At 41.0% G+C, this 18131-nt stretch overlaps 1 protein-coding gene across 1 annotated transcript; it reads right to left on the reverse strand.

The window, feature by feature from the left end:
- Nucleotides 1–1933: 1933 nt before the first annotated feature.
- Nucleotides 1934–15720, reverse strand: LOC307179091 (uncharacterized protein; the record flags this gene model as incomplete). The annotated part of the gene is made up of 4 exons (XM_079907868.1): nt 1934–2015; nt 2524–4606; nt 11592–11757; nt 15706–15720. 4 exons carry the CDS (start codon nt 15718–15720, stop codon nt 1934–1936), a joined length of 2346 nt encoding a protein of 781 aa, XP_079763994.1.
- Nucleotides 15721–18131: the final 2411 nt, after the last annotated feature.

Genomic DNA, 18131 nt, shown 5'->3' on the forward strand with positions numbered 1-18131 from the left:
TTTATTCAGAAACAGCAAAGAAGTGCAATTCAGGACATGCAATCTATGGCAGACCACAGGAGAGAAACTTTTTCATAGAAGAGAAGGGGAACTTGTGAAGGGCTGTCATTAAAAAAAAAAAAAAAAAAAAAAAAAAGGTCCATTAAAGGAAACTGGGAGTTCAAAGTATAAACGCTTCCCATTGGCTGAGTTGTGACAGTCTCTCATTGGCTGGGCTGTTGCTGGGCAAGGATAAATGATTTCTTCCTCCTGCTGGGTAGTAAAGTAGTAATGTTTTTCCAGGTGGATGGAAGAAACTTCTCTTCCTATTGGCTTTGCAGTTGATGTCAAGTGGGAGGACATGAGAGTTCCCCCTTCCGGCCTCCCGACTCCATTTTACAAGAGATTTCTGTATTAACTTTTGGAGGGTCTATCTTATATCTGTGGGATATCCAAAAGTGCAATTAACTATTTTTGAGGGGGGTCCATATGTTCAGTTCCTAGTTGGCCTATAAATAAAACAAAATAAACCATCCTTTCCTCCTTAAGTTAGTCTGTTTGTTCTTTTTTTAAAAATTTATTTATCTTATTTATTTATTTTTGGCTGCGTTGGGTCTTTGTTGCTTCATGGGGGCTTTCTCTAGTTGTGACGAGTGGGGGGCTACTCTTCGTTGCAGCGTGCTGGCTTCTCATTGTGGTGGCTTCTCTTTGTTGCAGAGCACAGGCTCTAGGCGTGCGGGCTTTAGTAGCTGTGGCCCGCGGGCTCTAGAGTGCAGGCTCAGTAGTTGTGGCACATGGGCTCAGTTGCTTCACGGCATGTGGAATCTTCCCGGATCAGGGCTCGAACCCTCGTCCCCTGCATTGGCAGGTGGATTCTTAACCACTGCACCACCAGGGAAGTCCCGAGTCTGTTCATTCTTAAGGGGAAACTTATGATCAGTGATCTTTTCAAATTACTCCAGTAAGAGCTCCAAGAATAAAATACTATTCCTATCTTTATTCCTTAAATTTTCTACTTCCTAACACTTCATATGCTTAACATGTTATTTTTTACCTCGTATACTGATAAATCAAGGCATTGCAAGCCATGGGTCTTATGCAGGCAAAAAACGGGGCACGCTGAAATATAATCATATCACATTTACAAATAGTACTTCAAATGTTAAAGAGGGCAGAGTCTAAAGTTGTACTGCTATGGTATTTTAATCATATCCACATGAATACCCAAGGGGCAGAGTGTAGAAAGAATAACTCAAGGATGTTGTGAATATATATTCATAAAATTATACGTTGTTTGATTCCATCATGCAAAGAAATTGTTGCAGGTGCCTTTCAACCTTAACGTCCTAAAGATGTATTGTTAGTATTTGTTACGAAGTACCACAGTGAGGTGGCATAGGCTTGATAAGATAGAAGAAAATTCATTTAGAGTTTTAAAATGATTAAATTATGTTAATAAAACATGACAACTCTGACACATTTTGAGTAAAATGGTATCAAAGTGATAGTGGTTAAATGTGAATCCTACACATGTACACTGCATTCTGGGTGTTTTGATTAAGTTCTCCTTTCTGATAATTGTTCTCTTTAGTTACTAAGAATAAGACTATATTTTCTATATATAGAAAGAGAGGAGAGGAGGACCATCATTTCTTCTCCATTATTTCTACCACATAAGCAGTCCCTACTAACCTATCATCCTATTCTCATGAAAATCTCAGTCTCATTTTTTTTTTTTTTTTGCGTTACGCGGGCATCTCACTGTTGTGGCCTCTCCTGTTGCGGAGCACAGGCTCCGGACGCGCAGGCTCAGCGGCCATGGCTCACGGGCCCAGCCGCTCCATGGCATGTGGGATCTTCCCGGACCGGGGCACAAACCCGTGTCCCCTGCATCGGCAGGCAGACTCTCAACCACTGCGCCACCAGGGAAGCCCAAAATCTCAGTCTCTTAATCTTAAGGACTGCTCTGTTTCAGCCTCAACTGGCAGAGTGTTGGTTTCTGATAATCCAGTGGGTCCTCTGTTGTACCAATAAATCTGTAGAAGAGGATCTGAAATTATTATGATTTACATCATTGTTTTACTCATTCAAAAACACAGTGTTGTTCGTTAAAATTCAGTGTCCTGTTCCTTCAGAAAACATGAATATGAATGATCCCCACCTAATACAAGTAGGCCCTTTTATCTTAATGATCCCTTAGCAGAGCCCATCATGGTAACACATAAAAGCATGTGATGAAGGCATAACATCAATAAATTTTTAACTTCAGGTTGAAAAACATCAATAGTAATACAGCCTTTTCAAGAAACTTCATATAATAAAAGTATTTTTAAAAAGAGGGAAATGGTACATTTCCAAAGATCTCCTTGCTTTACCAATACCCATCATTTCATAAATTTGAAATGATTTTGACTTTTAATAACTGTGAAGAACTTAACATCTGAAATTGATTAATCTAGGACTAGAGACTTAGTCTCCCTAGTATAAGTTATCTGATTATAGCCCATTGTTTAAAATGGTTAAATGATTTACACCATTCATTACATTTCTAAGGGTTTCTCTCCAGTATGAATTCTTTGGTGAATCCTAAGGTCAGACCATTGTCTAAAGGCCTTGCCACATTCAGTACATTTGTATGACTTCTCTCCAGTATGCATTTTCTCATGACCCCAAAGGTGTGAACGTTTGATAAAAGCCTTACCACACATATTACATTTGTGTGGCTTCTCTCCAGGATGTATATTCAGATGTCTGGTGAGGCTTGAGTACTGCTTAAAGGCTTTGCCACACTCATTACATTTGTAAGGTTTCTCTCCAGTATGAATTCTCTGATGAATTGTTAGGTTTGAGTTTTGACTGAAGGCCTTGCTACACACATTACATTTATATGGTTTCTCTCCAGTATGGATCCTCTGATGTCGGGTGAGGCGTGAACACCAGTTAAAGGCTTTGCCACATTCATTACATTTGTACGGTTTCTCTCTACCATGAATTCTCTGATAATCCTCCAAGCTTGAGCTCTGAATAAAAGCATTATCGGGTACATTAGGTTCATGGTTTTTCTTTTTGGTATGTATTTTCTGATGTCTAGTAAGGTGTACGAATTGCGTATAGGCTTTATCACACTCATTACATTTGTAAGGTTTCTCTCCAGTGTGGTTTCTTTTATGTTTAGTTAGGCTTGAACACACAGTGAAGGCCTTGCCACATTCACTACATTTATAAGGTTTCTCACCGGTATGGATTCTCTGATGTTCTATAAGACTTGAACTTTGGATGAAAGCCTTACCACACTCATTACATTTGTATGGTTTTTCTCCAGTATGAATTTTCTCATGTTTTACCAGACTTGAAGTGTGGATAAAAGCCTTGCCACACACAGTACATTTGTGTGGCTTTTCTCCAGGATGTACATTCTGATGTTTAGTCAGGTGTGAGCACTGCTTAAAAGCTTTGCCACATTCATTACATTTATAAGGCTTCTCACCAGTATGAATTCTTCGGTGAATCCTGAGGGTAGACCACTGCCTAAAAACCTTGCCACATTCAATACATTTGTACGGCTTCTCTCCAGTATGAATCCTCTGATGATCCCAAAGATATGAACGTTTGGTAAAACCCTTACCACATTCGTTACATTTGTAAGGTTTCTCTCCAGTATGAATTCTCTCATGACGCCAAAGGTCTGAACATTTGATAAAAGCCTTACCACATTCGTTACACTTGTGTGGTTTCTCTCCAGTATGAATTCTCCAATGATTTGTAAGGTGGGAATTCTGATTAAAGACCTTGTCACATATATTACATTTATATGGTTTCTCTCCAGTGTGGATTCTCTGATGTCTTGTGAGGTTTGAGAACTGTTTAAAGGCTTTACTACACTCATTACATTTGTAAGGTCTCTGCTCAGAATGAATTCTCTGATGACTAGTAAGGACTGAATGATGGATAAAAGTCTTTCCACATTCACTACATTCGTATAATTTTTCTCTAATATTTGTTTTCTGTTGCTGTGTAAGCAATGAAGGATACACAGGAATGAAGGAAGAAACCTTTCCATATGTGTTACAAATGTTGGTTTTGACACTAGGAGGAAATCTTTGAAGTGACGAAATTGAGGAACAAGTTTTGACAGACTTCTCAACTTGATTACATTCATAAATTTTCTCTTCAGTTTGAAATCTCTGCAATTCAGCCAGATGTGATTGAAAGCTTAATCCAGTTCTATTGTCAAAATGTTCTGGATACTTGTTTCCTGCATAAACTATGTTATTTTTTATTTTTAACAAATTCTTTATAAATGACTTACTATTTTTTAAATATTGACATGCACTTTTTCTTAAAGAAACACTTTGTTTTAAAGGTAAGTTAATCCAGGATTTGCTGTATTGTTTATCTTTTCTACCAGTGTGATTTATGTTATCTGTCATAAGCTCTCCTTTGGAATTTCTTTCTTCACATCCACACTTATTCTCAAATTCATACACAGTTCCCCTGACTTTGCTGAAGTCAAAATCCTCAATACCATGGCTTCCATGTCTTCCCAAGACCACTGATTGGTATAATTCTCTGTTATTAATGTTTTTCTTCTTTAATAATTCCTTGGTCAGAAAACTAATGGAGGTATCTGAAAGATAACCATAGTCTTCATATTAAGTAGAGTTGGAAGATGAATATTACACTAAAAGTAATACTTACATTGAAGAGATGAAAAACTTCTTAACCAAACTCTATAAATGTTTAAGAATAGAAAGTGAATAGAATCCTTTAATAAAATATACATGCATTTTAAATTATTTTAACTGAAGCCTACTTTCAAACACTCTAAAACCAAATCACTCACACTATGTAAACTTACCTAATCTATGAAAGTGTATTCTTTGACTACCACACCAAAGAACACACCAATTGGCAGTAGACAAATGGTTGTCTCATATTGAAGAGAAACAGGTATTATAAAAATGCAGATTTACTACATAAATTATTGCATGCAAATAAGTGCTAACGGATAGCACCATATGAAGTAATGATAAATAATCCAAAAAAACATAATGATTAAGATAAATACATGAAAATTACAAATTGAAAAACTAAAAAGGTAATAGCAAAATCAGGAAGAATTTAATAATATATCGGTGTGACAAAATATTCTGAATATCTACTCTAAAACTATCTATATTCAAGGAGAATAGGCATTATACAACATTAACAGTTGGTGAACTGCAGTCATACTCTATGTTAGCTACTGAAATCCATAATCTGTAAGTGACAATAAATAAAAAATTTTAATAAACCAAGATAAAACCAACAGGTAAATAGTAACCACAATTATACAAAATTACAGACTGTGGAAATCTAATGATTTCTCCCTTAAGAACAAGAAAAAGGACTTATATGCAAAGGAACACATAATGTGAGAATTGGAAAATGTTGTATAACTCAAAACTCTCCCAGGGCAGAGATGCTATGCAGGAGGCACTTATCAAACATATTTAGGGACTTCCCTGGTGGTCCAGTGGTTAAGACTCCGTGCTCCCAATGCAGGGGGCATGGATTTGATCCCTGGTTGGACTAAGATCCCGCATGCCGCATGGCATGGCCAAAAAAAAGGAAAAAGAAAAAACAACCATATATAAAGGGAAATGTATTAGCTGCTGACACTTGGGGCAAGAGATTAAAGTTGGAGCAAAGAGCAGACACATTGAAAAGCCAGGTTATAGTGGTTAGGATTCAGAGCTTTCACTGCTATGGCCCCCAGGTTCAATCCCTGGTCAGGGACTGAGATCCCACAAGCTGTGCAGCATGGCCAAAACAATGAAAAAACAAAAAAAAAAAACACAAACAAAATAAACATAAGATGCAGAACCACAGATAAGAAGAAATCACATATACAGAAGAATTGCATATACGGAGGACTGACTATAAACTATAAACAGTTTTCAACTGTGTGGAGGGTCAGTGCCGCAAACCCCCACATCATCCAAGGGCCAACTGTATAGTAAAGGAAACAGGAAGGAATCAAAATTGTACGTTAGGAAATACCTATCTAACACAAAGAAGGCAGTAATGGAAGACTTGAGGGGAAAAGATATAAGACACATGGAAAACAAACAGCTAGTGACAGAGGTCCTCCTTTATCACTAATTACAGTAAATGTAAATGGACTAAACTCCAATTAAAGGGTAGACGTTTGCAGCAAGGATTAAAAAAATAGGATCCAACTATACAGGCCTACTTCCTTTTATTGCACTTCGCTTTATTGCACTTCACAGATATTGCATTTTTTTACAAATTGAAGGTTTCTGGCAACCCTGTGTTGAGCAAATATGCTGGCACCGTTTTTCCAAAAGTATTTGCTCACTTTGTGTCTCTGTGTCACATTTTGGTGATTCTTGCAGTATCTCAGACTTTTTCATTATTATTATATTCATTTTGGTGATCTGTGATCAGTGATCTTTGATGTTATTACTGTAATTATTTTGAGGTACCACGAACTGCACCCCATATAGACAGCTAACTTAAATCAGTAAATGAGTTGCGCTCTGATTGCTCCACTGACTGGCTATTCCCCCATCTCTCTCTCTCTCTTTCTCTCTCGGCCTCCCTATTCTCTGACACATAGCAATATTGAAATTAGGTCAAGTGTTCAAGTGAAAGGAAAAGCCACACATCTCTACATTTAAATCAAAAGCTAGAAACTACTAAGTTTAGTGAAGAAGGCATATTGAAAGCTGAAACAGGCCAAAAGCTAAGCCTCTTGCACCAAACAGCCAAGCTGTAAACACAAAGGAAAAGTTCTTGAAGGAAATTAAAAGTGCTACTCCCGTGAACACATGAATGATAAGAAAGCAAAATAGCCACATTGCTGATGTGCAGAAAGCTTTAATGGTCTGGATAGAAGACCAAACCAGCCACAACATTCCCTTAAGCCAAAGTCTAATCCAGAGCAAGTCCCTAACTCTCTTCTAAGAAGGCTGAAAGAAGTGAGGAAGCTGCAGAAGAAAAGTCTGAAGCTAATAGAGGTTGGTTCATGAAGTTTTAGGAAAGAAGCCATCTCCATAACATAAAAGTGCAAGGTGAAGCATTAAGTGCTGATGTAGAAGCTGCAGCAAGTTATCCAGAAGATCTAGCTAAGATAATTAATGAAGGTGGCTACACTAAACAAATTTTCAATATACATAAAACAACCTTATATTGGAAGAAGATGCCATTTAGGACTTCCATAGCTAGAGAGGAGAAGTCAATGCCTGGCTTCAAAGATTCAAAGGAGAGGCTGACTCTCTTGTTAGGATCTAATACAGCTGGTGATTTTAAGTTGAAGCCAGTGCTCACTTACCATTCCCCAAATCCTAGGGCGCTAAAGAATTATGTTAAATCTTCTCTGCCTGTGCTCTATAAATGGACCAACAAAGCCTGGATGACAGCACCTCTGTTTACAACATGGTTTACTGAATATTTTAAGCCCAGTACTAAGACCTACTGCTCAGAAAAAAAGATTCTTTTCAAGATATTACTGCTCACAGACAATGCACCTGGCCACCCAAGAGCTCTGATGGAGATGTACAAAATTAATGTTTTCATGACTGCTAACACAACATCCATTTTGCAGCCCATGGATTAAGGATTAATTTCAACTTTCAAGTTTTATTATTCAGGAAATACATTTTTTAAGGCTATAGCTGCCATAGACAGTGATTCCTCTGATGGAGCTGGGCAAATTAAATTGAAAACCTTCTGGAAAGGAGCCACCATATTAAATGCCATTAAGAGCATTCATGATTCACGGGAAGAGGCCAAAATATCAACATTTACAAGAGTTTGGGAGAAGTTGATTCCAATCCTCATGGATGACTTTGAGGGGTTCAAGACTTCAGTGGAAGTAACTATAGATGTGGTGAAAATAGCAAGAGAACCAGAAGTGGAGCCTGAAGATGTGACTGAATTGCTGCAATCTCATGATAAAACTTTAACAGATGAGGAGTTGCTCCTTATGGATGAGCAAAGAAAGTGGTTTCTTGAGATGGAATCTATTCCTGGTGAAGATGCTGTGGAGACCACTGAAATGTTAAATAAAGGATTTAGAATATTACATAAACTTAATTGATAAAGCAGCCGCAGGGTTTGAGAGGACTGACTCCAATTCTGAAAGAAGTTCAACTGTGGGTAAAATGTTACCAAACAACATTGCTTGCTACATGAGCGGAAGAGTCACCCGATGAGGCAAACTTCTTAGTTGTCTTATTCTAAGAAACTGCATCAACTATACTCCAATAAAAATGTTTAAAAAAAGAAAAGAAGGGCTTCCCTGGGGACGCAGTAGTTAAGAATCTGCCTGCCAATGCAGGGCACACGGGTTCGAGACCTGGTCCAGGAAGATCCCACATGCCACAGAGCAGCTAAGCCTGTGCGCCACAACTACTGAGCCTGCGTGCCACAACTACTGAAGCCCGCAGCCTAGAGCCCGTGCTCCACAAAAAGAGAAGCCACCGCAATGAGAAGCCCGCGCACCTCAACGAAGAGTAGCCCCTGCTCGCCGCAACTAGAGAAAGCCCGCATGCAGCAACAAAGACCCAACGCAGACAAAAATAAATAAATAAAATTTTTAAAAAAGAAATTGCTACAGCCACCCAACCTTTAGCAACCACCACTCTGATCAGTCAGCAGCCATCAAACATCCAGGTAAGACCCTCCACCAGCACAAGGATTATGACTCACTGAAGGCTCAGATGATCATTAACGAGTTTTAGCAATAAAGGTTTTTTTTTTTTTGGCTGTGCCACACAGCATGAAGGATCTTAGTTCCCTGACCAGGAACTGAACGTGTGCCCCCCTGCAGTGGAAGTGCAGAGTCCTAATCACTGGACCACCAGGGAATTCCCTGAAGTATTTTTTAATTAAGGTATGTACATTTTTTTAGACAGATTGCTATTGTACACTTAATAGACTACCGTATAATGCAAATGTAACTTTCATATGCACCAGGAAACCAAAAAATTCGTGACTCACTTTATTGTGATTTTTGCTTTATGGCAGTGGTCTAGAACCAAATCCACAGTATCTCCAAGGTATGCCTATGTTCTATATGTAGGAGACTCACTTTAGATACAAAGATGCAAATAGGTTAGAAATGAAAGAACAGCAAATGAATCTGTTATGGGATGAATTGTGTCCCCCCCAAAATTATGGGGTGAATTGTGTCCCCCCAAAAATTGTGGTCCTAACATCAAATACCTCAAAATATGACTGTACTTAAAGATAGGGCTTTTAAAGGAGTAATTAAGGTTAAATGAGGTCAATGAAGTGGGCTCTAATCTAATGACTGGTGTCCTTATAAGAAGAGGAGATTACGACACAGACACACAGAGGGAAGACCATGTGAAGACACAGGTAGGAAAAGACAGCCAGCCACAAGCTAAAGAGAATAACCTGGGATAACACAACTCCGCTGACAACCTGATCTCAGATTTCTAGCTTCCAAAACCGTGAGAAAATACGTTTCTGATGTTTAAGCCACACAGGCTGTGGTACTTTGTTATGGCAGCCCTAGCAAACTAATACAAATTCCACGCAAATAGTAACCAAAAGAGACCTGGAGTGCTATACTATTATCAGACAAAATAAACTTTAAGGCAAAATTTTTTATGAGACATAGAAGGACATTATTTATTGAAAAAAGGGTAACTCAGCAAGGAATTACGACAAATATGAACATATACACACCTAAACAAGAGGGCCCCCAAATATATGAAGCAAACACTGACAGAATTTAAGGAAGAAATAAAAACAGTTCTAGAATAACATTTGGAGACTTCCATTACCCCCTTTTAATAGAGAGTACAGCCAGGCAGAAGTTCAGTAAGGACACAGAGGATTTCAGCAAGACCATAAACCAGCTAGCTCTCACAGACATATATAGAACACTCCACCCAATAAAAGCAAAATACACATTCTTCTCTAGGTGCACATGGAACATTCTCTAGGGTAGACCATATGTTAAACCATAAAGCAAGTCTCAATAAGTTGAAAAAGACCGAAATCATACAAAGTATTTTCTCCGACCACAGTAGAAGGAAAATAGAAATGATTAACTTAAGGAAAACTGGAAAACTCACAAATATATGGAAATTTTAAAACACTCTTAAAACAACCAATGAGTCAGAGGTGATCTCACCAGGGAAATTAGAAAACACTCTAAGAAAGAAACAAAAGCACAACACACCAGAACTTAAGGTATGGGATGGTACTGCATATACTCCCGCTGAGTAAAAGCAATTTTACTGCTGGATCAAAAGACCCACACCACTTCTGTTACACATACTCCTTGATGTGTGGCAAAAGCAGAACTGAAGAAATGGCTGGGGGTCCTAAAGAGGCAGAGGGGACTTGACATAGCCCCATGCACTCTCCTGGGGCCCCAGATGGCAATGTTTTCCCATCCCATGAGAAGGTCTCCCAAGTATTGTAATGGGAATGGAACCGGGAGAAGAACTGGGGCCAGGACTGGGGAGGCTTCAGCTCTGATCTGTGTGGACTGAAAACTGGGTACAGAATGAGACCAAAGAAGAAAGAGGACCTCTTATAACCAGCCCTCCCAGTGCCCCACAAAGAGTGTCATAGGTAATGATCAAAATTTTGCCTTGGTCTTTGCATGAGCTGGAGCACCCCTGGAGGCTGGAAGGATGAACTTTTACATGTCTGAAGAAGAAAGCAGAAAGTGGAAGGGAAGGGGGCTTCCCTGGTGGCGCAGTGGTTGAGAGTCCGCCTGCCGATGCAGGGGACATGGGTTCGTGCCCCGGTCCGGGAAGATCCCACGTGCCGCGGAGCGGCTGGGCCTGTGAGCCATGGGCGCTGAGCCTGCGCGTCCAGAGCCTGTGCTCCACAACGAGAGAGGCCACAACAGTGAGAGGCCCGCGTACCGCAAAAAAAAAAAAAAAGTGGAAGGGGAGAAAATTTCCTTTGAGAGCTCACAAGAAATAAACATTTGTTTTCCCATAGAACTTTCCCACTTACAGGGACTTTCCCAAACTATTAATCGTGCGGCTTCCTCTTTGCCCTTCTGAGCTCTTACCAATGTTCACACCTTTGATACATTCCCACCAACTTTTTTCACTTCTTTCATTTTGTTCTCCACATTCTGGGGCTTTCTCCCTTGCTCCAAAATTTAAATAATATTCAGGTCAGAAAAAGAGTTTTCTGTTTATAAGAGAGGAACATAATGTGCTGCGGCTTTTCCAGAATACAATTCTAGCCCTTTGTTCTTTTGAGAGGACGTTACAGATGTGTCTAAAAAAATATTTCACAAATCTCTTCACTCACTGTCTCATTCTGAGTGCTTAAGGAGCATCTTTTAAAAAGATAACCTAGTTGTCTTCCAAGAACTACTGAATGAAAACTACAGGGATAAGAGTGGATCCAGAATTGGAAATTTTTTAAAGTTTGCCATAAGATTTTGTTTTTACTCATCTTCTGAAGCCACTACTAATCTGATGTGTGTGACCATCTAAAGAGAGGGGAAGGTTAAACTCCAGATGCTACATTATCCTATGTTTCATTTCATAGTCAACACAGCTTCAATCTCAGTCAAGCAAGGCAGGGGTTCTCAAGAGACTCACTAGGGCAGATCCCAACTTCTGGAGGGGTGTTATCCTCACCCAGGGAGAGCAGGTTCCTGTAGGTCTCCAACATCACGTCCCTGTACAAGGCCCTCTGAGCAGGGTCCAGGCATTCCCACTCCTCCTGAGAGAATTCTATGGCCACATCCCTGAATGTCAATAGTCCCTGAAATAAAAAACATGTTTCACTAAGAGACCATGGGGAGAGTTCTTGTCTTCACACAAAATGTGAGTAGGAAAGAGGTGTAGGGATTGATTCCGTTGAAGTGACAGATCATTTTGAGTAATTTATATGTCCCTAATTTTATTATATTTTCCAGCAGAGGATATCAGATCCACTGAATCACTGTAGATTTCTCATTTTGAGGACAATGGAAGAAATATACAAATGAAATTATTCAACACAGGATTGTTTATGTGGAAGAGATACATATTATGTTCTACACACTAAGTGATATTCAGTACCTGGATGAGCTAGAGTATGAGTGGTATCTTCAAGCATGACAGAGTCCACATACATGCAAAAACATAAATACAGGTCTATCCATTTAACTCAGATATTCAGCCACCAACAAAAGTCAAGTGGAGTTTATTCCACTAATAAAAAAAAAGGTGATTCAAGATGAGGAAATTTACTAATGTTGTAGGTTAATTTAGCAGATTAAATAGAAAAAATGTTTATCATGGCAGTAGACCTTTGAAGAAATACTGGATGATTACAATTATGCCGGGCTTCCCCGGTGGCGCAGTGGTTAAGAATCCGCCTGCTAATGCACGGGACATGGGTTCGAACCCTGGTCCGGGAAGATCCCACATGCTGCAGAGCAACTAAGCCCATGTGCCACAACTACTGAGCCCACGTGCTGCAACTGCTGAAGCCCGTGTGCCGCAACAAGAGAAGCCACCACAATGAGAAGCCTGTGCACCGCATAGAAGAATAGACCCCACTCACAGCAACTAGAGAGAGCCCGCGTGCCACAAAGAAGACCCAATGCAGCCAAAAAAATAAACAAATAAATAAAATGATGCCAAGTAGGGATAAGCAACAAGGTCCTACTGTATAGCACAGGGAACTATATTCAATATCCTGTGATAAACCAGAATGGAAAAGAATATATATATGTATAATTGAGTCACTTTGCTGTACAGCAGAAATTAACACAACATTGTAAATCAACTATACTTCAATAAATTTTTTAAAAAGTGGATATGGTAAACTAACCCCCCCAAAATTATGCCAAATAGGAAATTAAAGGAACTGTTATTAAGCAAAACTATTTCACCGAGCATCATAATCACTGGAAGCACTAGAGGCATTTCCACTAAAAGGTAAGGCTGAGGCAAGTGGGCCAGCAGGCTCCTGCCATTCACCACTGCACAGGACACCTAAGCTGGAGCCAGAAGAGGGAGAAGCAAATTCCCATTAGCGATTTTACTGTGACACCTATTCATAAGACATATGTGATGAAATTTTAAAAACTTTACTGAAGGATGTAACAAAGACGCGATCCAAGACCCGCAAACCTACTTTTCGCTGGAAGATGTGGTGGCGTAAAGACCTCAGGGATTTAGAAATTCAGAGCAATTCAAAGGTGAAAGAAATGTGGGATTTCAAATAAAAAGTCTGCATTATATTTAGGAGACAGAAATTTTTTCTTTTTTTTTAAAATTTTATTTATTTATTTATTTTTGGCTGTGTTCGTTGCTGCACGCGGGCTTTCTCTAGTTGCGGCGAGCGGGGGCTACTCTTCGTTGCGGTGCGCGGGCTTCTCATTGCAGTGGCTTCCCTCATTGTGGAGCACGGGCTCTAGGTGCACAGGCTTCAGTAGTTGCGGCACGCGGCCTCAGTAGTTGTGGCACGCGAGCTTAGTTGCTCCGCGGCATGTGGGATCTTCCTGGGCCAGGGATCGAACCCGTGTCCCCTGCATTCGCAGGCGAATTCGCAACCACTGCGCCACCGGGGAAGCCCAGGAGAGAGAAAATTTTGAAGAGAAAAACAAAATGGTGGGCCTTGCCAAATTACATGTGAAACTATTGACATGCGTGAATGTGTGTGTGGGGGGTATGCACAGTGTGGGTAATATCTGAAACTAATGAATGAAATAAAATAGCTGCAAGATATACACAAAAAAGCCAAACTAGAGATTTAGTTAAATCCAAATTAAAGACGTCATTATAAACAGGAACGATTAGGACTATGCGGAACACAATATTTTAAAATTATGCGAAGGGCTTCCTTGGTGGCGCAGTGGTTGAGAGTCCGCCTGCCGATGCAGGGGACCACGGGTTCGTGCCTCGGTCCGGGAGGATCCCACATGCCGCGGAGCGGCTGGGCCCGTGAGCCATGGCCGCTGAGCCTGCGCGTCCGGAGCCTGAGCTCCGCAACGGGAAGAGGCCACAACAGTGAGAGGCCCGCATACCACAAAAAAAAAAAAAATTATGCGAGGTGAGGCCTTCTCAAGCAAGATCAGAAAGCAGAGGGCAAGAAGGAAGGATTTATGTTTCACTGCAAAGAAATGCTAAACTAAGAAGGATACCAGGGCATGTGTAAAGAATTAAACTACAAAATATAAAATAGCTTTAAAATATATATCAAAAGAAAACTGAGCAAAATTCCATGTTTTATTTCCATAAAAGAATGAACTTGACTCACAAGTAGTTGGAAATGGAAATACAAAGGATTGTCATTTTCCCCCAAATTTTCAAAATACAAAAAGAATACAGTATCAAGTTTTGCTTACACTGAGGAAAATCTCACATGTTGGTGGCGGGGAGGGAACCTTTGCAGTTTTAGGGGAGGACATCTGACAAAATCTATCAAAATATGAAATGCACCATTCCTGACCCCGTAGTCACATGTCAGGTTGCCCAGAGAAATCCTCAGACATCTGCAGAGACGTCAGCCTGCTCCAAGGCAGCCACTGACACGTTCTTTATGTCAGCAAAAAATTGTAAAGGTCCCATGAGTCTTCATTAAGAGAGAGTTCCAATGAAGATCAAGCTGTATCTGTGTTTACTCATGTGAAAACCACTTCTAGACACATGCTGTGTATGTTTTTTAAATTTACAGAATAAAATATTACAACAAACATTCAATGAAGAATTTTTCCTAAAATTGCATAATGATGTGAAATGCAATCTTACAAGATCTGAGCTGAGTCTTGCCACAAAACCTACAACAGTGGTTCCCCACTGAGACATGAGGCATGGAGATAGGGAAGGGGATGCTTTACATCCTAGTACCTAAGCTGCTGCTTTGCTGGAAGTTTGAGCACCATATATATATCTCACATGATGCTTAAAATAAAAGAATATAATATTTATTAATAACAGTGGAACCAGAATTTGGCTACAGCCTCTCTGATGACAAGAATAAAGTTGTGGCTCCATGTCTTGGCTGAATTATAATCATTTTTACCTAAAACACCTGCTGCAAGATAGTCCTTGCGGGAACACCGTGGTCCCTATGGGATGGATGTGCTGAGAATAATTTTTTAAACCTCTTAATGATAGATATTTCGATTGACTCCGTATTTTAAAATGAATTATCGAATAAAACATCCTCTATCACTGATGTCTGTTTCTGAACTTTCTTCTCCATTCATGACGGTAATGGAGAACATTAATGATTAATGTTTTGGAACCAGAAACACCATGATTCACTTGTTTAGCTCTGAAAGCATTATAATGTCAGGCAGAGCTGGTTTCCTCTTATCACTCTTCTTTTCCAGAATTTTCCAACTATTCCTACACATTAGTACATGACTTATAGGTGCAGCTTCTTTATCCTGGTTGACAGAGAGCAGACAGTGCATCTAGATGGGCTCCTAAGCAATTCCTGCCACTGAATACCACTGACACCCTGTCTCCAGTCCATGGGTGTGAAGCCCTGCTCAGGACTACACCCAGTGGAGCCTCTTCACAAGTTCCAGGTCACTGGGTCATGGGGAGACGGGATCTAAGTGGAGATGACAGGCCCTGAAGGAAGGACCTGGGTGGGTGTGACTGTACAGGTGTCAGGCAGGACACTTCAGAGTCAGATAAGATTAGTGAGTCCAAAAAAGGGCATTTCAGGAAGGACAGACAAAACAATCGACTGAGAATATGACTTTACCTGAGAAAGAGCCATTCCTGACTCCTGTTCTTTCCTGTCCCTCCTCTTCCAGATTTCTTCCTCAGGCAAAGATCAGTCTTGAGAAGTCAATCCTGAGTGTCAAGAATAGGCTGTTTAATGCTTAGAATCGACACACGCCCTTCCTGAGTCATGGCCACACACACAGGGAGGACCTCAGCATGTGGAACAGACAGTCCTCTGCTGCCCACTGTACCAGGAGGGACTCAGGACAGTAAACTCCTACAGAGACCAAGAGGTGAGTTTTCCCACCCTTTCCTTCAGATCTCACTCCCCTCCTGAAGCCCCCACGTACGCTGTAGCAGGGGGACTCGGGGCTGGACGGACCCTCCCCTTGGTCACAGACCAGCCCTGATCAAACTCCACTCAGAACAGAGCCCCCTCACCTCTCTGGATCATGGGCTGATCTCAGCTTCATAAATGGAGGAGCCAGAGCCTTGGTGCTCAAAGCTGGGTACAGATCAGAATCACCGGAGGCACTTTAAACATTATGGAGGTTCCATTCCACGTGACTATTTGAAGGGGAATCTCTGGTCAGGAGGCACAAAAGATATATCTGCAAAACGCCTCAGCAATGTACTGTGATGCCAGAGATGAGCACCACTCAGAGGAGGCAGGACCAACCCACCTCCCACCTTGTGCTCTGCTCTCTCCTGGGGCCTCGCTGTCACGCGCATCCAGCCAGGGGAAGGGGACGGGGAAGGGGAAGGGAAGCAGCAGAGAAACATGCAGAGCAGGCGATATGGACCGGAAGTAGGGGTGAGGGAGTGGCTGGAATGTTATTAGGGGGGCGAGGGAGGAGGGAGAAGCCAGAGAAGGTGCCAGTGAGAGGTGATAGCAGAACAAAGACCCGAGGAAAGAAGGGATTTTGCCACCTGCAAGTGAAGGGTCAGAGGCCTCTAGGCAGAGGGACACCATGGGAAGGCCCTGAAGTGGTAGTGTCCCAGAAAGGGCAAACAGGCCTGTGTGGCTTCAGTAGGGTGAGTGAGGAGGGGACAAGTAGGAGAAAAGATCAGAAGGGTATCAGAGGTACAAATGAACTTATTTACAAAACAGAAATAGACCCACAGACACAGAAAACAAATGTATGATTACCAAAGGGGAGAGCGGTGAGGGATAAATTAGGAGGTTGGGATTAACATATACACACTACTATATGTCAAACAGATAACCAACAAGGACCTACTGTATAGCACAGGGAACTATACTCAATATCCTGTAATAATCTATAAGGGAAAACAATCTGAAAAAGAATATATATAATATGTATATAATATACAACTGAATCACTGTGCTGTACACCTGAAACTAACACAACATTGTAAATCAACTATACTTCAATTATATATATATATTTTTAAAGGGTATTAAAGAAAGCAGATAAGAAAGGGCTGTGGTCTTCAAACCTTTTCCCCCATACCCCAGGAGATTTTAGAACCATGTATTATTCCCTTATCCATTTTAACTAAACATCTATTTTTAATTTTTTTTGTCATTAGTTAAAACACTAGCGAGTAAAGCAATGTATATTTTTAAAACATGCTGAGATGCTCACCTAAGCCCCAGGACCTAAGTACAGGGTCGCCCTATACTGAGACGTGGAGGACGGCAAGAGAATATATCTGGGAGGGTTCGGGGGGTCATTTCTGGACATATTAAGGTGAAGATGCCAGTTGGCTGTCCCAGCAGAGATGCTGAGGTGACAGCTGGATAAGCTGGGTACAGGACTGCGGTTTCAGGGGAGAGGTCTGGGTGGAGACGTGAAAGGAGACATCAGTGTTTAAAGTTATGACATGAGATAGAAACAGAAACAGTGGGTGCAGACAGAGAAAAGAAATTCAAGGACTAAGGCCAGAGATACTCCCACAGTCAGAGACCAGGGAGGTCAGAGAAAGAGGCACAGGAAACTGAGAAGTGAACACGGAGAAGAAAATTAAAACGGACGGCTGGTAGCTAGCTAAATTTATTTTCTAAAAACAGTGTGATGTGAAAACCAAGAAAAAGTGCTTCCAGAAGACGGAGTGCAACAAGTTTTTGAAAGGACAAGATGATGACTGAGAATATACCACTAGATTTAGAAATACGTTTAGATAAGCAAGGTATCAGTGGAACAGTGGGTGTGAACGCTGGACTGGATGGGTTTCAAAGGAGAACTGGAAGCAAGAATTGAAGCAGTGAAACAAACAACTTTCTAGTTGTTTATTATTTATTTATTTGCGGTACGTGGGCCTCTCACTGTCGTGGCCTCTCCCGCTGCGGAGCACAGGCTCCAGACGCGCAGGCTCAGCGGCCATGGCTCACGGGCCCAGCCGCTCCGCGGCATGTGGGATCTTCCCGGACCGGGGCACGAACCTGTGTTCCCTGCATTGGCAGGCGGACTCTCAACCACTGCGCCACCAGGGAAGCCC

Source organism: Stenella coeruleoalba (assembly GCF_951394435.1).
Source record: "Stenella coeruleoalba genome assembly, chromosome: 20".
Classification (NCBI taxonomy): domain Eukaryota; kingdom Metazoa; phylum Chordata; class Mammalia; order Artiodactyla; family Delphinidae; genus Stenella; species Stenella coeruleoalba.